Source organism: Falco rusticolus, chromosome 8 (genome assembly GCF_015220075.1).
Source record: "Falco rusticolus isolate bFalRus1 chromosome 8, bFalRus1.pri, whole genome shotgun sequence".
In the NCBI taxonomy this organism is placed as follows: Eukaryota; Metazoa; Chordata; class Aves; order Falconiformes; family Falconidae; genus Falco; species Falco rusticolus.
The window spans coordinates 18,036,144-18,056,631 of NC_051194.1; the positions used below are offsets into that span (position 1 = coordinate 18,036,144).

The 20,488-nt window shown below is 44.5% G+C and overlaps 1 protein-coding gene across 2 annotated transcripts in view; it reads left to right on the plus strand.

The window, feature by feature from the left end:
- KCNIP1 (potassium voltage-gated channel interacting protein 1) overlaps positions 1-20,488 on the plus strand; it is a 439,940-nt gene that overhangs the window by 143,947 nt on the left and 275,505 nt on the right. The window contains exon 1 of one of the 2 annotated variants that reach the window (XM_037398046.1): positions 16,678-16,927. The exons of the other annotated variant lie outside the window; for it this stretch is intronic. Within the exon in view, the coding sequence (XP_037253943.1) occupies positions 16,867-16,927 (61 nt within the window). The 5' untranslated portion in view covers positions 16,678-16,866. Of the gene's footprint in view, positions 1-16,677; positions 16,928-20,488 lie in introns of those variants that run through there. 2 annotated transcript variants of the gene reach the window in all.

The following is a 20,488-nucleotide window of genomic DNA, read 5'->3' on the forward strand; positions in this document are numbered from 1 at the left end:
TCAGGCACGAAAGGAACAAGAGGTCACTGAAAAATTCAGCAGGGCTTCAAGAAGCAATTTATTGACAAAAGCAGCAGATATGTCTCTGAGGGATTTGATGAATTCTTACCCTCAGCGCTGACCTGGTGAGGCGGAGGTCAGATGCCAGAAAGATAGAAACCTGCCACGAGGAGGGGAGGAAATCACCCTCATCCAGGATCAGCCAAAACGCAATGAGCCTGTGATGCCTCCTGGCACTCCAGGAAGACAACTTATGTGAAATGATGCTTAATGAACATCAAGTGGGCTGAGGATCAAATCATTCCAAACCCCAAAGATTTTTAACCCTCCTTTCCTCTTTTTGCTTTCATTTTCTGTGTGTGTTTACTCTCCCTGCCCCAATTCAATATTTAATGTGCTGTTACCATTTGTGGGCAAGTCTGATCGTGAGATACTGAAGGCAAAGCCTGGCTTTAACAAGCCTGTTGGGTATTTTGTGTATCTTGCTTATTCTCCCATGTGCTGCCCTACAGCTCAGCCCCACGCTCCTTCTTTCAGCTGCCTTTGGTACATATTGAATTCCAGTTTAATTGCTGTCTGACCTTGGACGCAGAGTGCAATTGAGGCACAGTAAACACCAGGAATACGGACATGAGGTAGCTAGATCTTGTCCTCTAGATTGAGCACAAGATAAAGAGTATCAGATATTTGGATGCTGATTAGTGAAGGAGTAAAGATTTGGTATTGGTGCACATGAAACATGGAGGCATTTATTGACAACTAGAATTTCTCTAAAATTGTTTCAAGTTTGCTGCTTGAAATGGGTTATTCACTTATGTGGTTTGCTTTCTAGAGCTGGACCCTTTCCTTTCCCAGTTTCTGAGCTGCAGGCAGCATCTTGCGGGCACAGAGCGTGTAAGCTCTTTGTGGAAAACAGCTTTTCTCAGCAATAGTTAGTGTCTGCTTTCACTGCCCATGAACTTCTATAACTTCATCCAATGCAGAGATTTTCTGCTCACCGCCAAAGCAGTGAGTTCTTTTTCAGGTTTATATATGACACTGCACAGCATGTTTTATATGTGGCATCCCTTTTTAAATGTTACCACTGTTGGACTGGGTGTACTGATGGAACAATTTCAAATGTTTGTGCTGCTTCTGATCTCCTTTGCTTCTGTCTGGACCAGTCATTTTCACATGTGAAAATGTATGCTAATCCATGCCTTGTTAATATATTTAGTATCAATTAGCATAAGCAAGGTTGTTGAATGCCATAATTTAGATGCTAGGCACAGCTATTTTGCTTGTGACAGGAAGGTATGAAAAATAATTTTAACAAATATTTGTAATCAAGAAACCGGAGAAATTGCTTTTAAATGGCTATATAACAACCAGAACACAAGTCCCAACATTTTAAATTATGGTGCATCAGTTCTCTAAACAGCATGGATTTGCAGCCGGAAAGGTTTGCATATTTGCCAACATGAAAAGAAATGAAATTGTGAGGAGTGCTTTTCATTACTCATTTTTATTATTTTTTTTCTGCTACTGCAAAATGTATCATATTGTAGTTTTATAGCATCTATCTTATTGAGCTGATATGCAAAGCAGAGATGAGTGGAAAAGCCCCTTTGGAGTTGGGTCTTATTTCAAATCGACAACTTCAGCAATAGGTCAGGCTTAGCCCTGACAAAAGCACTTCTTCTGTAGCAGCTCAGTGCTGAAAGAACCATTCTGGGGATCTATATATCATTCAGATCAGGGCTAGTTAGATTAAGCTTTTAATTCATCTTGAAGTTGCAGGCAGCTCCTTCAGACATTTTAAGACTAGCAACTAACTCCGCTTTTACACATTATGTAGCACCGTGGATATGTAAACATGTAAGCAGACCTGTATGTTCACTGTCAGTGCTGTGAGCAGCTGTTCCAGAACTCTGTTTAAAAGGGTAAACCTGCAGCTGTGCATATATATGTCTTTTTCTGTATCCAGTTTCTAGAGCAGTGGCTGTACAAGTGTTTGGGTAGATCTTAAGTATTTGGTAAAGCATAATCTAAATTTCCATTTGGGACCTGAGTCTTTATCTTAATGTAAATGGCGGCATGGGAAAAAAAACCTAGGAGACTTGGGATAGTGTTTTGGTACCCATAAATGTATATTTAAAGCTAATGTTGAAGGTTCATGCCAAAAAAAGGTATAGCATATGCTCAACTTTTGTTTAATTCTTGCTCAAATTCCAGCAGTTTATGAAATTGTCATTGTGAATTTCCCCAAAATTTAGTCTGGTAGAATTGGGCCAGTCCTGGGGCAACAGGGATCTCTGTTTTTCTCCCTTGTTTCTTTGTTCCCACCTGTTTGCATGCCATTGGAAATAATTCCTGGGTATTACAGGACACTGTTTTGTTTAGGTTGCCAGGCCCATATTAGAAGGTTGGAAAGGTCAGCACATCCTGGGAGGTGTTTTATTGTAAGCTGTTAACTGAGTCTTGGATTTATGTTCCTGGAGTGCTCCGATATCCACAGCAGGAACAATGAATTACTTTATTTGTGTATTTTTTTACTGCTGTATCTTATAGCAATGAAGACAGTGACTCCACTAAGAGCAGAGTGAATCTTTCTGGTGCTTTTCAGTGAATCTGGATTATTATTATTTTTTTATTTTCCCATGTGGAAGGGCAGGAAAATATTAGACTTTCTCATCTAGACCCATTAAAGAGAGAAAATAATACATATTTCAGTTTTTAAAACAGTGCTGTAGTCTGAAAGTCATAGGGAAAATAACCTCATGCATAATGCTTTTCTCCGTTTGTCCAGTGAGGGTTTGCAGCATGCATTTAAAGCTGGTGCTTGCCTGTCTCTGCCCCTGTCCATACACAAACTTCCTCGCTATGCTGGGTGGGGGGTAGCTGACCCCAGGAGTTCTGTACACGGGGGGTAAAGGCACAGAAGAGGAGCAGCGGCCGGGACCTTGTGTGCCCTTGGGGACCCTGCAGCGCCTACTCCCTGGGTACGGGTATGCAGCAGCCACAGCTCCGTACCAATAGCTTCCTGATGGCTGGTTTCTGCTAGGGCTTTTTCCACTAGATTAATGAAATCTTGATGACAATCTTCATAGCTCACAAAACAGGACCGCTGAAGATTTGTTTCATCTAAGTTTGCTACTAAAATTTTTGCTGTCACTCCTTTGGCAAGAATTAATTCTAAACCAGGGACTAAGTCTTCAGCAGAAGCTAGATGGAGGGGACCTGGAAAGAAAACAAAGGGCTGACTGGAATTTACTGGTCTGTGCCAGATGAGAAGTTATTCATCAGCTTCAGGAGAAGCTTCTTCCACTGAGAGGCATTCCTGGTTACACCCTGCTGCTCTGCAGACATGCAAAAACTCCCAGCCCATATGATTACCAGCGGGGTTTTACTGAGGAAGGGGATCTATGGGGACATAAATCACTCACCCTTTGTCCAGCATAGGAATAAAACACTGGCTGCCTTGCAAGAACACCAAACAGGTCAGACAACAGCTGGCTGATGATATATTTGCTACAGTAGGTACTTCGTTTGCCCGAAGAGGTTTAGTGCCCACTCTTGGTGCACATGCAGTCTGTGTTTGTATGTTGAAATGGGTGTCCTGTGACAAACCCCAAGAGTTTTATATAGTACTTGCACTAATACTGATCCAGTATGGGACAACTTCTTAGGCTACTGCAAAGTATACTCTGGACACTGGTAGAGGCACGGGTAGAAAACGCAAAAATAGCAGTACAATTTTCTGCACTTGTGAAAAGCACCCGATGGACAAGGGACTAATTCTGTTTGCTTTGGAAATTTTTTTCTGCAAACAGAAATTTCTTCTTCTGTCCATATATATATCTGTTTGGGAGCTATGCATGAGGTATGGAAGCATTTGACTGACTCCTGTGTGTATGTGAAATCTCCATGGCTTCCTGAAGTGGCATGATGTGCTGACCCTTTCTCCAGCTGCGGGTTTGGCCCTGCTGGCCCAGCAGGGACACTGCTTCCCTGTCAGCTCTTCGGTGGCTAGGAGAAATCATGCTCCACCAGCATGGCTTGTTTAACCCGAGGTTTAAAGGCCATGTATTCCAAAAAGTGTTGATACTCAGTTCTGAAGGTATCCTTGGCTGAGCAAACTAAAAGTGATATAGATATTTTGACCTGAATATCTGCATTTGACTTTTGGGTCCATTTGCTGTAGTTGCAGGGTTATTGCACGCACCAGTGTGCTGGCAGCAATGGAAGTAGCATCGCAGTTTGTCTTGGAGCTGTCTCCACCCTACCATTGGTACATCTTGAAATGGAATATTTTTAATTAGTTAATAACTCCAGAGAGTATCTGGATTGGTGTATTGGACAGAATTTGAAAATAACTGTCACCGATGATGTGATTTGGGGAGCACTTCAGCATCAAGATGAAAGTTATTATATAATTGTAATAATAATAATTCAGTCCAGCAGCTAGCATTCTAGGAATGGCATATATCCCTTTTATTGGAAGCATTCTTCATCTGCTGAGACCTTAATGTGAATTCTTTCACATAAATGAAGTTAAGATGGAAATACTCACTGGTACTGCCAAGACAAACACATTACAGGGACACTGCAGTTACTCCCCAAAACAGGTGATTCTCTGAAAAATGCACAGACCTCCAAATTTGTCAAGAGTTTTCAGTGTCATAACAGTGTATTTTTCACATTGTATCTTTGTAGTTCCGTGTAGTTCTGCCATGTAATAATGCCACTGAATCTAGATAAAAACTAGCTGCTTAAGAAACAGATTTTCCAAACCTTTCCCCCCCCCCAAAAAAAAAAACCAAAACTGCTGTTTTCCTTTGATCAAAGGAAGGGAGAGTTTAGCTGTCATTATTTCAGGATTTCATGAATCCTGACAACATTTATTGGAAATGTCAGTGAATTTAACTACCTGGGAGCTACCTGAAATTACTTAATTTTTTTTCCTGTGATGCCAACCAAAGTAAAAACCTTATTTTGTCCTGTGGGTCCCATGGTAAGGAGGTTTCAATCTAAAAATCATGCTATTATGCTACTTTCTCAGTCATCCCCAATCCCACTTAATTTACATTTACTTGTATATGTAGGTTGGAGCATGATCCTTCTGGTGCAATATAGTCTTGATTTTAATTTGGTGAATGACTTCAGTATATTAACTGCTGGCAGTAATCATTGCACAGGTCACAGAACTCGTGGTTTCCATAGGGACCATGTGATTCCCCATGATTGCTTACATAGATACTGGTCAACCACTGCCCTGCTGACAGCTGACAATTGTTCCTAAGCTTGCTTTTCGCTGGGATTGCTGTAGCAAGGTATCAGGCATAATCTGGTTTTAGTTGGGTATTCAAGGCAGATGCCACATCTTAACTTCAAAACCTCTTTGTGCCCAGTCTGCTACAAAGAGTCTGCTCCGTGTTGCACAAAAGTAGTGTAGTTCAATACACATAAACAACAAATCAAGATACTTCCAGGCAATATGGTAAACTGATGTCAATGTACTGAGGGGCACTTTTGTATCAAAATGAAACTCTTAATTTACTGCAAGCAGGTTGTACAGATGGAGCATCAGAAGATGTGCATTTGCAGGATGGAAAATTGAGACATGTATAAACCTGGCTGTTTGGTGTGCAGGATATGAGTTTGGGAGGTGTTAGTGCTTACCTATCTTAATGAAGCTTGCCAAGCTAATCTCCATTTTAATGCATTGTTTTATCCAGCTTCAAACAGCAAACATTTCAGTGGAATAATCCTATCAGGTTTTTTTTTCCAGCAGGAAAGATTACAGCACAGAACATAAACAAAAAATTATGAATCTTCATTAAGAAAGTTGTGTTTATTTTGAAAGTTAGGAAATGATGCAATGAAAGTTGTATGTCATTTCAGTTAAAGCGTGATGTCATCAATGATTAGAAAACGGAAAAGTCTTCCTTTTCTAGAGCACCTTCTAGCAGGACATGGCCAGGGGACCATCCGTGCCTGGTGTGCATTCCTGGAACATTCAGAAAGAAATAATACTGATTTACTTGCCCAGGTGGCCAAGAAGTCCAACAGCACCCTGGCATCTTTACCGAGGGGCTGGGCGAGGGGACGGGGCGCACCCCCAGGCGGGTTGCAGGGACACCAGGCTGGGGGACAGCTGATGTGCCGGGGGCAGCAGGCTCTGCAGAGGGACCTGGGCAGGCCGGGCCGAGGGGCCCAGCCCAGCTGGAGGAGGTTCAACAAGGCCGAGTGCCGGGTCCTGCCCCGGGGGCACGACAGCCCCCCCAGCGCTGCGGGCTGGGGCAGGGGGCTGGGAGCTGCCCGGCGGGGAAGGGGCTGGGGGGGGCTGGTGGCCAGCTGGGCAGGAGCCAGCAGCGTGCCCGGGTGGCCAAGGAGGCCAGCAGCACCCTGGCTCGTAGCCGGGACAGCGTGGCCAGCAGGGCCAGGGCAGTGCCCGTCCCCCTGTGCTCGGCACTGGTGAGGCCGCCCCGCGAACCCTGGGTTCGGGTTTGGGGCCCTCACGGCCAGAGGGACATGGAGGGGCTGGAGCGTGTCCAGAGCCGGGCACGGGGCTGGGGAAGGGGCTGGGGCACAAGTGCTGGGAGGGGCGGCGGGGGGAACTGGGGGGTTTAGTCTGGAGAAGGCTCTGGGGGGACCTTATCGCTCCCCGCAGCTGCCTGACAGGGGCTGTAGGCAGGGGGGTCGGTCTCTTCTCCAGGTAACAAGTGACAGGACAAGAGGAAACGGCCTCAAGTTGCACCAGGGGAGGTTTAGATTAGATAAAAGGAAAAATTTCTTCACCAAAAGGATTATCAAGCCATGGAATAGGCTGCCCAGGGAAGTGGTTGCGTCACCATCTCTAGAGGGATTTAAAAGACATATAGATGTGGCACTTGGGGACCACAGCAGACTGGCAGTGCCAGGTTAATGGTTGGACTTAATGATCTTGAAGGTCTTTTCCAACCTAAATGACTCTATAATTCTGTGTAGAAACAGTATACCCTCTTATTTAACATATTTTTCACCTGATGTGATTTAATTTGACAGAAGCTGAACTTACCTAGGGGTGTCTAATGGCTGCTCTTGTTTTCTATTGTAAGGCCCTATGGTGAGAACAGAAATAGCTGGTTAACTATCCACATTAGTTACCCAGCGGTATGTGCATCCCTTCAATGACCTGAATTAGACGTGGTTAGTTTGGTACATTTCTTTGAAGTGCACTAAAGCAAAAGGAAAGCAGGGATCCAAGATCACCTGGATGTCTTCTCTACCCTCTTCTCACTGAAGTGAACTTCATTGACTGTAAAATTCTTTAGAGTCAATTTATCAGTCATTCATGGAAATACCAAACAATTAAAAACTGCTTTTTCTTTCTCAATAAGGCCTCTTTGACCATTATCACAAGACAGAAGTGAAACTAGCTGTCAACCTGGATTGACATTTGTTGTTTGCTTTCTTTGTATAGTTTTGACACATTCTCTTTAGTGCTTCTGGGAACAAAACACCATTGAATTCTTGTCTGTCGCTCAGCTTGCTTAGTTTGTAAGTTCAGGCAGTGCTGAGCTGATGCTGGGTGTGTGAGTGAGGGGGCAAGTACATGCTACACTCCAGCACTGCCTGTTCCAGCTGTTGGGAGAGATGTCCTTGTCATCATGCACCAGGACACGTTTCCCTGGGATCTTTTTCTGTGTTTGGTTGCAATATATACCAGTCTGAGCCTGTTAATTTAGCTGTACACTTCCTCCGTTATGTTCATAGAGGCTGTGGTTGCAATAGAAATGCTCGTGTATTAGATAAAAGTTGGTTTACTGAGTCTGTTTGTGAATCTACCTGGTGTTTGGGTTGGCTGCTTGGTGTTCCCTGGAGTATTTTTATCAGCCAAGTGCCTATTTTGTGAATATTGCCATTGCTGCTGTCACTGCCATCGCAGGGACCGGGATTAAATGCCCACCTGGCAGCCACGTTACTGTATTCATCTTACACAGGCCAGTCTCAGTCAGGTTTGTGGTACACGGTGTGATGCAGCATCTCTGCCCTGGCCTTTCTTCTGCAAAGGGAAAAGGCTTTTGGGATCTTCTGTTAACCATTGGCTGCCAAAATTCCCTTAAAAAGTCCTCCCATTGTTCCGTATGTGAGAGGTGCCTTAACACATTACATTTACATCCATATACCTGTTTTCAAATGACGTTAACTTTTTTGGATGCAGTCACCACAGTGCCACGGCAGTGGTGTCCTGCTTCCCAGCCTTCTCTGTGGCCTGATGGTTCTAATATTTCTCATGGTTTTCTGCTTCAGATCTTCTTGAAGTTTCTCATGTATGGATTTTATATTTTTGAAAGACAAGACTTCACTTGGCACAACGTTCAAACAGATTTCATGGGGTAATAGATGGTTTTCATTACTGAAATGTGAGCTTTTTCATCCTTAGGCACTACTGTAATGGCAAACAGAGAACAAAAGTTGCAGTTCTTGATTCCTCTGTGTGCAGCCTCCTCCTGGCTGTCCTTGGCTGTGCCAGACATGCTTCCTGGCTCTGCAGCCTGGTTTCAGGACTGACCCCCGTCCTTCTTTCCCTCCAAGATAGATGCTGTTATGAAATTCTCCCGGTTTTTCTCTTTTCTTATCATGAAACCCCACCTTTTACAGGCACTTTCCTTGCCAAAGCCTCGTGTTCTGGGGAACAGCCCAGCCGTTTTCTATTCCTGCTTCCTGGCCTCTGCTCAGCTCCATCTCTTCACCAGACGAATCCACACCACTGTTGTTCACCACCACCTTTTTTATTTACGAATCCACACCACTGTTGTTCACCACCACCTTTTTTATTTTGGCACACCAGGACCCTCGACCTTTTCTGATTGTCCCCTGGCTCTCTTGCCTTCTGCCTAGCTATAGTGTCTTGTCATCACCTTCAAAGGGTTCAGCACAGTGTCCTCTACCCCTCTGTCAGTGTTCCCTCCCTCCCTCTGGCAGCAGGGGTCCAGGACAGCCCCCCTCTGTGCTCCCGCAGCATCCCTCTTCTCCTGCCAGCGGGCATTTCTTCATGCCACCCTCCAGAGCAAGCGCTTTGCCCAGGTTTCATCTCTCTCCTATTCTTTCCAGTTTTTATCTGGAAACAATCTCCCCCTGTTTACAGAAGAAACACTCCAACCAAAGATACAAACTCATGTCTGCCTCGTGCTGTTGAAGTTGTCCCTAGCAATGTGCAGTATTCTCTTCCTGAGCTCTCAGCTATTTTGGAGTGTGACATACTTAGGGCCAACATTAGGTCTGCTCTGTGGAGTTCTGCCCAGTTTTATTACTATAACAAAGAGAAGCCAGCAGACAATAATGCAGTTTTATTTTCAGCGCTCACTACACTGCTTCATATGGGCTGAAAAATACCATATTCTTTTTTTCTTTAAGTACACAAATGTGTATGTCCATGCATACCTGTGTGCAGCTGCAGTGGTGAAGAAAGACCAGAGCAGAGCAGGGACATCTGGTCTCAATTTCAGGAGTCCAGGACTTGACTCCTTGTTCTGAGCAATACAATGCCAAATGCCAGCTCCGTTCTCTAGTCTCCTTCTTGGGATGTTAAGGAGGAGCAGCCCTTACTGCTCAGACCTCAACACCTGGCTTTTTGTTCCCTGTTTGGTGGCATTAAATGACCACTGCATTTATTTTGTTTTGTTTTGCATAGCTGTATTTGCTATAGACTGGAAAACAAGTGGCTTTCCAATGCCTTAATATTGTCACAGCCATACGTACATGAAGATCTAGATCACAGAGCTTTAAGACTCATCTATTGCATTTGATTTCTAACCATTATTATTCACTGGCTTTCATGTAATGAAAAATATATTTCCATCAAAATAGAATGGAGGACATCTGGCTTCTGAGGTCTGGCTAAGCTAGACTTTGCTTTGGGTCTGTAGAGGTGCAGTAATGAATCTTTTAATAGCTCCTGTTCCACTACCTTGTCCTTACAAAGAACAAAAGATGTCTTTGAAAACTTCCCTGTTTATTATAATGGCTCATGAGTAGAGAAAAAGAGGAAAAAAATTAGGCTCTTGTGTGTTGTTTCTTTCTTGGAAGAAACACTTCCAAAAAATACGTGCTAGGAAAAAAGAAACTACTTCTGGGGTGAATTCTGACTTTGTGAAAATCTGGAATAGGAAGACCCAGTTTATCCTTAGCATAATAAGAAGGTAAAGGATAGCTCAAAAAGTTTCCCCAAACAATTTTTACAGGTATAGACCAGCAAAAAGCTGCCTCGTCTTGGTCTCTATGATCAACCTGTTTTTCAGTGGCAGAGCAGATGGTCACATGCTGCTTAAATTTATCTCCATAGATCTTTGGAGTGGTTGTGTGTGTTTCTTCAGTAGGTGGACTTTTCTCAGCTGGGTGCCTTTCTGATTTGAACTGGGACAATTTCAATAAGTTAATATATATTTGCAGTAAATAAACACACCTTAAGTGTTTTGGTTCGTGTAACTGAAATGTTAGCAGTCTAACCTAATTTTTAATAATAACAGAGAAATAAACAGAAAGAAAATGACTGCTACTACAAGATAAATGGTGTGCCTGTCTTTCTGCTGCTCCTTGGAGTCTTGCGGGTTCAGTCTGGGAGGGGCTGCACTATGGAGGCTTGTGAGCATCCCAGGCTCTATGCATGTGCTCATGATGGTGATTATTTCTTCATCATCTCTTCAGGGTCCAGCTGGAGCTATTTTTATTCATTTCCTACCATGCTTTTGCACCTTGGTCTTCCATAGTTGGTCTGTGCCTGTGTGGAGTGCTGCTGCCTGGAGCCTCGGCACCGAGGTGACCTGAAGGATGAGTCTTTCAGTGACACTGGGGGCATGTCTGGAGTGCTACAGCATACTGAGGTAGATGTGCTCTCTGTAATTCCTCACCCAAAGCAGTGACTCCAGCAATTGGGCAGGTCATGGCTCAGAAAATCTCCACCAGGTCTTCTGCAGAGCCTTGGGCTTAGGGTCAGGCAAAGCACTTGGCAGAGGATGTTCTGGCACAGACAGATGAGGACAGCAACTGGTTAAAAATTTGCTAAGCAACAGAAACTCTCATTTCATTCTCTTAGAAAAGGAACATTTTTCTTCTTGCTTTTGATTTTTATTTTTTTCCCCCAGATAGCCAAGTCTCAGTGTTTCATGAACTGCTTTAAAAATCAGAGCGAGCTGGAAGAGAGGACAAGAGCCTGTGGGCAGCTCTCATGGTGCACAGGCAGCTTCTGCAAGCTTCTGCCATATCACTGCGGGTGCAATCAATGCAAAATTCATGTCTCCCGTTCCTCCCCAGCTGCCATCTCTTATGGAGGAATCTATGCCCAGATTATCACAGAAGTGACTGCATTTGTTGTTGCTGGGGGGACCCAGCTTGTTGCCATGGCTGGAGGCGGGTTTGTGCCAGAGCACTTCACGATAATTGGGCTGGTGTTGGTGGGTCCCAATTACAACCCTCCATCCAGGCTACAGTTGAGTGGGCACAGCTGAACGCAGGAGTCCTGGCATTTCTGTGTCAGTGCTCATGTGGCATCCTCCCAGCTCCCAGTCTGCTACTTGTACACTCTCAGCTGCTTCTCACAAGGACTGTTTACATTCAGCCTCAAGAAAAAAAGTAGCTGCTTAGGTGAACTGAAAGTCACCTCTGGCTTAAAGTGAAACACTCCTTGTTGGGTCAGTGTAAAAGGCTTCCCTGAAAGAACTGTTAGTTACCGGAATATGAAAAATGCAATTCCTTTAGTCTTTAGTGCATAGCAAGAAACTCTGGCCAATGCCGGCTAAGTCTCATTCCTAAAACACCCAGAAGGGAAGAGGAAGCAGTCACTTCCAGTCACTTCCAGCTCTATTTAGACTTTTTAAAGCAAGAACCCACCTGGAACTGCTCAAAGCTAGTAGATACAGAGTGAATGACAAGGGCTTGCTATAAACAGGCTGCTTTCAGGTTTTATTTGTGTTCATATTATGCAAACGATCATTGCTGTACTTTGGGAGAAAAAAAAAAAGCCATCAGAATGAATTTCACCAATGTCCTAAGTTTTAAAATCTGGGTATGACTGAGACATTCCGTTGTTAGTCCTACAGATCCGTGTGATGTTGCCAGCTTTGCCTTTTAGAAGAGAGGATGGCTGATAAACCAGAGATTATGTCCCTGGATACTGTGCTTAGGGGAGGGTGTTTTCTCCTGGCAACGGTCCACATCTCTGCATGATGAAAAAAAACCAACTTCCCCCTCTATTTTCCTGCATATACCCACAAAAATCCCAGAAATGCGTAGTTCAGGACAGTTATAATGCAGGCGTGGTCTGGCTCCATTTCACACCAGTTGTCTTTAGTGGGAAGAGGACCTGTTCTTGTGTCAGGGAGCAAAGCTGTACTGATCCCAGTGACCTTGCTCCCGGGAGATTTCCATCCCGTACCAATATTAACTAGCTGGTATTATGATTCCCTAATTGAAGATACTATATTTGCATTTATTAAAAATAATGGAACTGCTTATTCGACCAATCCTTCTGGCTGCACCCAACAAATAAGCATTTACATCACTGCCAGTGTCTGTCTACTTCGCTCTCATGTTTCCAAGTCTCACAGATGCTTATTAAAAGCAGTAGTATAGAGTTAAGAGGCAGAAAGAGATCAGGAAGAGGGTCAGTGAAGGTCATGGTTTTGTTAGTCAGTAGGCAGAATTTATTACGTATGGTATATAGTAGTAGTAAAAAGATGGAATGGGGTTTAATCACTGGCAGACAATAATGATGGATTAGTGGTGACCCATGGGGATACATTTGCCCTGCTGATCTGGCTCAGGAGGTCAGCACCCAGCACCAAGCGCTTGGCTGAGTGTATACACAGGCTTCCATTTGGGCAGAGCCATACCCCGATGGATGCTTTTGGTGCATTGCTGTACCTGTGCACACCTAGTGTGTGCCTGCCTGTCACCCCTCCCCAGAGGGCACTCCCCCTTCTTTAGCAGTGACTGCTGGGGCGGGCACACAAGTCACCTGTGGCATGGACTTTTTGTCAGAAAGTGAATGAGTGTAGGCGTGGCGCAGGCATTGCAAAGTGGTATGTACGTACCTTCAGCTGTGCAAGCAAATGCCGGAGAACTGTGTGTAAGTTGTGCTGTGAGAGAGCCCCACAGGGTGCAGCGGGGGTACCAGGCTGCGCGGGGCAGTGAGCCACACTGGGCTCTGGAGTGCTACATCGGTACCGGGGCTGCAGGCAGGTTCACTACAATACAGCATCTAATTTCCCCGAGTTACCTTTGATCCTCTGCTAGCAGCTCTTACCAAGGATGCTGGCTTAGGTACCCACAGCTAGAACTGTGTGTTTCGCTGTCACAGGCAGAGCTGAGCCTTCATCTTACCCCTAAAGAGGATACTCTGAAAATTCAGCTTCTCAGATAGAGGGTGATCGTCAGCACTTGTTATGACTCAAGTATTATCTCTGAGGCTGATAAATTTGGATGGTCACCTTTGAGGAAAGGGATATCCTGCCTGCTGTGGTAAATACCCTAATTCATTAGTGTTTATGATGCTTCTGTTCCTCTGAGGTCTTAATTTTCAGCTGTGAGGGAAAGCAGCTGCTTTTGAACTGGTGATCTGAGATTCTGTACTCATCCACCCAGGCACAGACGTGGTCTTTCCTCTTGTCCCCATTCTTGTATATTTGAGTCATACAAGCAAAAATGCATGTAACCATTTATCCTCATGATTTCATAGGTAACTGTCAATACTGGTTTCCAGCCAAGATAAATTTTTCTTTCTTTCAAGTTTCAAGAAAACCAAATATTCACATTTGCCCTCCGCCTTCATATACCATGCCGTTTCAAGTAAATCAAGTGTGCAGCATCAGGGATGCAATTTTATCTTCCTAAATTACTTTTTTCTAGGGTATCTCACCATATGGGCAACCTAGTCTGTCACTCCCAGGCCGAGCCCTTTCTGCGTGGCTGGGATCCAGCCGATGTCAGGAGGAGTCCTGAAGGAGCTACTTTCTAGGTGCTTTTTGCTGAAAGGAGGTTGTAGTGAGGTGGGTGTCAATCTCTTCTTCTCTGTAACAAGTGATAGGACAAGAGGAAACAGTCTCAGATTACATCGGGGGGGGTTAGGTTGGATATTAGGAAAGATTTCTTCACCAAAAGGGTGGTCAAGCCCTGGAATAAGCTGCCCAGGGAGGTGGTGGAATCACCATCCCTGGAGGTGTTTACAAGACAGAGATGCAGTGCTTAGGGACAGGGTTTAGTGGTGGACTTGGCAGTGCTGGGTTAACAGTTGGACCCGATGATCTTAAAGGTCTTTTTCAACATAAATGATTCTGTGATAATCCATGTAGTTCTTTCCAACCTGCTACTTTGGAGCTCTTTAGATGATTAACACTGGTTTTCCCAGTGCATGAGTCAACTGATGTGTGGTTTTGTGAGTGGACAATGTGACAGGAGCTGCAGCTTATTGACTTCTGCTAGCAACAGCTTTGCTAGGTTGAGGAGGTTTTTGGTTTTGACATCTTGGAGACATCATGCCTGGGAGCAGAGGAAAGGAGAGCACAGCACCCCACTGGCAGCTGTTACTTTTGGTGGTAGGATGCTTTTTGCTGTCTTGTTTCCAATAGAGGAGCCCAGCGATGGCACTGAGAACTCCTGCTGGGGGGGAGGCAGGACCACCGCAGCCTTACTTGCTGGTGAAGGACTGATCCAGGAGTGACCGCTCAGTTACAGGAGCACGGCTCCTGCCCCAAGACCCATGGAGGCTCTGTCATGGCACCAGTGTCCCGTAAGGGTAGTGACGTATCTTGGAGGTAGCAAAGGTGGTGCAAACCCAGCCTGCCAAACAAGAGCCTCACCATCTCTCTTTTCTCCCTGTTTGCAGGAGAAAGGACATATCCAGGCACATCCTTACCTGCTGGTTTCTCATCTTGGCAGCTGTGGTGTGAAGCAGCTGCTGTTACGTGAGGGCACATCTGCCGTGGCCTCTGGTCACCCTGCAGCCTTTATTGTGTGCACGGATACCAACAGCAGTGATTTTCCACATGCACGCTGCAGTCTATCTAATATTTTAATGTGTAAACACAAATAAAATATTCATAAAATAAATATAAATATTTAAATAAAAAAGAGCTTAAGAATCTTATAGAGCTTTTCAGTGCCTTGTGGAGATCTTAGTCTGAGAGATCCCCATCTGGGTCTGGAAAGCTGGAGAATCCTGGTAGCCCAGGGGCTGTGGGACTGCAGCCGTGTGGTTTGGGGGAGGAAACTGGGGGCAGCCAAGGCATTGCACAAGCCAGTACAGGCTCCTGCCCCCAATGGCAACGGCCACACTGTGTGCCCCAAGTCGTGGGTACTTTGCAAACTGGTATGGTTCAGTTCAGGACTCTGGTATCTAAACAGGACCTTACTTCAGACATTCCTCAGAAGAAGTTCAATTACTGTGTTTTGAGTTGTAAAACGGGGGGGGGGGGGGGGGGGGGGGGGGGGAGGGAGGAATTATTGTGCGTAATGCCTTTTGCAACTAGGGACTAATTGAAAGCTCTTTGCTGGTATGTACTAGGGATGCAAATACACCTGTGCATGCAAAGGTGCCGTTGCTGGCAGCTTGTGAGCATGGGCTTTACCTCCAGGGATATGGATGCTGTGCTTTTTCTATCCTGGGGGCTCTGGGATCTGTGTTTCCTGAAATCTTTACTGCAAAGTTAGAGGAAAGCTGGGAAACCTGTTGAGACAAGGTGCTTTGGTCTCTGGTGTAGGAATGATTTTTTTTTTTTTTTTTTCAAAAAACCACAGCATTAGCACAGATGCTGCCTTAATCTCAGTCACCATGTGTAAATAACAAATTAATTCTGGTTCTGATGGCTGCCTTAGTATATTTAACTCTTTCTGTAGCTGAGCACTTGTGATTTCACTTTCTGAGAAAACGTAACAGGATGCATAACAGTTTTTTTGAAATGTGACAGAACTGAATAAAATGCTGAGAATTGTCCTAAATCCTCTGAGTTCCTGGATGTTTGCAAAATTTTGTTTCAAGTTTGTTGTTTTAATATCCTTTAAAAAGGATGTGCACATACATACTTTGCAGAAAAATAAGTTATTAACAACTGTCTTACACCTGTTTCTGGTGCATGAGAAAGGATGCGAAGGAAAGGATACACAATTTTCTGTTTGCCCTGCTGCACTTATTTTCCCCTGACTTTCCTGCTTGAGAAGACTGTTAGAGATTGCTGCTTCCTACCTTTCTGTCAGACTCTTAATTAGCAGGAGCATGTAGTCTGCGCAGCTGGGGCTTTGATGCCTTGCTCACTATCGTTTCCCACTCAGAAGATTTCCATTCATTCCGAATTGGTACCCAGCCCAAAGCCCTGGCTTCCCCCTGAGACACTCAGCATGTCTACAGGACTCCAGTTTAGTATGCACTGGAAGAGATGCACTGATGCTCCCTCGCTAGACCTACAGGCTGCTGGTTGGAGCCATAAGGGAGTGAGAGGAAGAATTAGCCTGTGTGTTTATGTGGCTGTGCTCCAGTAAATATTTTGATGCATCTGCTGCCAGCTCTGGTCTGAGGGAATCTACCTAGCATTTAAATTTTGATGGGGAGCTGTTTTGAATAATAACAGTGCAGCCGGCTGTGAGTCAGTGCATGTGTGTTGACTTAAAAAAAAAAAAAAAAAAAAAAAAAACCTCAAAGCTTAACGCTTGCTGAACGCTGAGCTGCAGTGCTTTGCTTTTTCCCTCCTCCTTTCTTCTTTTCTTTCTTCTCTTGACTTCCTCTGTCTTGTTTTTGTTCTTGGGGGCATTTCACATAGATTTTGTTCACTGGCAGTGGCAGGGTGGGTGAGAAGAATAAAAAAAACCCAGCCAAAATAAATCCTCCCAAAAAACTCACAAGTAGCTTTTGCAATGGGTGCTGTAATGGGTACGTTCTCTTCTCTACAAACGAAACAAAGACGACCATCAAAAGGTAAGACCTCCTGTTTTGCTTTTCCTGTCCCTTCTGTGTATTTGCTAGGACAGAAATTTATATTAGGAAGGGAGGAGAAAATGAACATGTGCCACTTGCAAGTAACCCAGCAATGTTTATGTGAGGTGTAATTTGAAGAGGAGAGTGGGATGCGTGGTGGTGGAGGAAACGTGTGGGCATGAGGAAATTGCTGTGGAGGGGCTTGGGGGGTGAAAAGCATCTAAATATTGTAATCCTTCATACAGGCATGTATGACGAGGAGAAAGTAAGTGGCTCTATATGCAAAGCACTTGCAGAAAAGACCTGTAATTTCCAAATCCCATGCTTTATAAACCCTTTGAGGAGGGAATAAAATGTAGATACATAGCAAATTCTTCCCAATGCCTTGTGATTTCTTTCTCAGAAAGTATTGTTAGAGTCAGTGTTGCATACTCAGTAATCCAACACCAAGTGTGCAGTACTAATAATGTGTGTTTTATAAAGATTATCAAGAGGGGGGAAAAATCAGTATGTTTTCATAAAGGAAAGGAGGAGAAGCTCTTGAAAAATTAGAAGTAAGCACCAGTCTCCATGGTTTTAATCCTTAAATCCATAAATATTGGGTGTGAAATGCTGATTTTTCAGGAGGTCTGGTTTGTGTAGTGTTTGCTTGAGCTTTGCTCAGTTTCTTTCAGGGTTAATTCCAAAATTCCTGGGTGCTGCTGAGCAGAAAGTTGAAAGCTCTGTCAGGGACATATCCATACCATACAGAATGAGTATTGCTTAGAAAACAAAACAAACAAACAAACAAACAAAAAAGACTCTGTAACTTCGGCAAGTCTTTCTGCTGTTTGAAGTATTCCCTGTCAGAATCTCTGCATTTAACAGTGTCTCTGTATTTCTAGGGTAGGTCTCTATTTCCACTGGATCTGTTGCTCAGTGCGTATATATACTTTTTAATTGCAAGTTGGTATGGGGTTTCTAGCAATTTAAATTAAAAATCATCTTAGGAAATATTAAGCATGAAGCAATCATTCTAAAGAGAAATGAGAAAGGGATGTGCAGGGGATTTGAAGTGGCAAGTTTGTGAGCAAGTGTAAAATTCCATGTTCCTGGTACAAGAGAGTTAAGGTAGGGTAAAATTTCACATTGCAGTGTCTATACATGGTTTACAGTTCACATTTCTCTGCTATCATAATGCAGCCATAATTGTACAATCGTCTGGGATGTGTATGATACTATTTATAATGCAAGCATAACTGTGTAATTGCCTAAGCACTGAGTCACACCTGAAGCTGTGAGGGTCGTGTTTAGGTACCCACGAGCTGAACACGGCGCGCTGGGCATGCTGGCTGCTGTGGCACCGAGGGGTGTCTTATCCACCTGCCAGAAACCTGGGAGCTGGATCTGATGTCCATTAAGCGCAGAAAATTTTTGGCTGAGTGTATCTGTTCTCTGCTACTTTGTTGTCTTGCAATTGGCTCATCTCTCTAGTGGATGGACAAAATTGCTTTTTGTTGGAGTTCATGAGCACTAAAAATCCAGCATCTGGTCACATATTTGAATATTTACAGTGGGATTCAATCTTGCTGATGCCTCCTGGCAGTGGTTGTTCAGCTATATTTTATCAAAAGTTGTGTTCCCAGAGTTATCTTCTCTTGGCTCGGATGTGTTACCCATGTGGTATTGCTGGTTAGTAGGGCACACAGCTGAGAGAGCAAGTTGGAAGAAATCCCTTTGATTTTTCTTGGCTATTTTCAAACCAGCACAGAATTTCACACCTTTTAGTCACTATTTACCTGGCAGGGAAGAGCATTACAGAACAACACTGCTGATTTCAGCAGTCCTCAGCCAATTGCAGATGCTCTTCTAGACCTATGCTCAGAGGATGCCCCAGATCTCCGGGAGTGGCAGGGGCATTTGCTGCATGTGCCTCTGGGCTGCTCGGTGCGTATCACGCAGACTGGGAGCACTTTACCTTGTCAGAAATGAAACACTGAAGTGTGCTGGGCTTGAATACAATCAGAAAGTGTTCTTGGTCTGTGAGCTCAATAGTTAGTAGAGGTCAATCACCACTGCCTGATGGATCCCTTACTGTTGCCCACCTGTTCCCTCAGTACCTCCTCCAGCCCCCAACCATCCTGGTGGCCTCCACTTGACCATGCACTAGTGGATCCATTTCTGTCTTGTACCAGGGAGCCCAAAAGTGGCCGCGGCACTCGTTGTGTGCTTGCACAAGCTCTGGGCAGAGGGGTGGCTCGTCCCAGTGCTGGCTGCATGCCTGGGGGGTTGCCTTCTCTGCCAGAGGGCACCTCAGTAACGATGCCTGGGTGTAACTGCTCTGTTTGATATTGCTGTGTCTACCTTTTATTAAAGTGTTTATTATCTATTTTGTTATTAGATTCTCACCTACTGTTATCTTATTTATTAATTATATTTATCTCTGTGTTTGTTTGACTACTTCAGGATTTATATAGGAGTTAAACACTGCTGCTAAAATAAAACAAGGGCTTGAAGAAATAGTTACAACAGGGCTAGATACACACCTGTGCAAATACACTGTCATCCTGGTAAATATGTACTCTTCCAAGTAGTTTGAAGATGATTTGTATAACCTTTCCTAGCTAAGCAGCTCGCACAGGTATCTGAAGCTATGTACTTTTGGGGTAATAAATGAAAAGCAAAAACCATGCATACGTATTGTTTTAAGAATAGGTAAAATATAAAGGTCACATCTAAGTGAGTAGTTTCCAGAGGTTGGTTAATATCAGTAAGCACGTGCTGGCTCCTGGCAGAGTGGGCTCCAGTGGCTGGTGCTGAACCCTCCCAGCTTCAGTGCAGGACACGTCTCCACCTGCACTGCTCCCCCTCACGGCCCCGCTCATGGCTGGGCCCAGGATGCTGGCAGTGGGACTGGTGGCCAGTTCAGGTAGTCCAGCTGTGAGTAGAAATGCTGGAGATTAACTTGTACCACTGTTCAAGAGTACAAGATTTCATTCCTTGTTTTAATGAAAATGGGGAGCCTGAATCAATAAAGGCACAGGAGTAGGACAGCCATTGCCTTAAAGCTGAGGCAGGGGTCCGGTGCGTGCAAGGCCTCGTCCCTGCGAGCAGATGGTGTCGTGGCTTTGCAGAGGAGGAGATCATTCATTTGGCTTGAATGTGAAAACTTGATTCAGTATAATTGGACGTTTCATCTAGGCAGGTTTTGAGCCACGCACCCTGTCCTGCGGGATAAAGATTTCTGCTTCTTAGATTTGCAACCCAATCAGTAAAGCTGCAGAAGCTTTCCCTGTTCGCTGGAGTGTCCCTGGGTAGTCTATGTGATTTGTACTGTTTGCTTCGGTAGTGGCTCGGGGCAGTTCTACAGATTATTTGTACATTTCATTAGAAATTATTTCCTCTGATCTCCTCAATTGATGGCATTTTAACTTCATTCACTGTTGGGATTCTTCTTGTCTGCCTTTTCCAGCATTCTGAGTTAGCCTAGTAACAAATAATACCTCTTTCTACCATGTTCGCTTCGCTTGTATCTCAGACCAGCAAAGCTGGGCAGAATTCCTGGGGTCCTGGTGGAGCCTG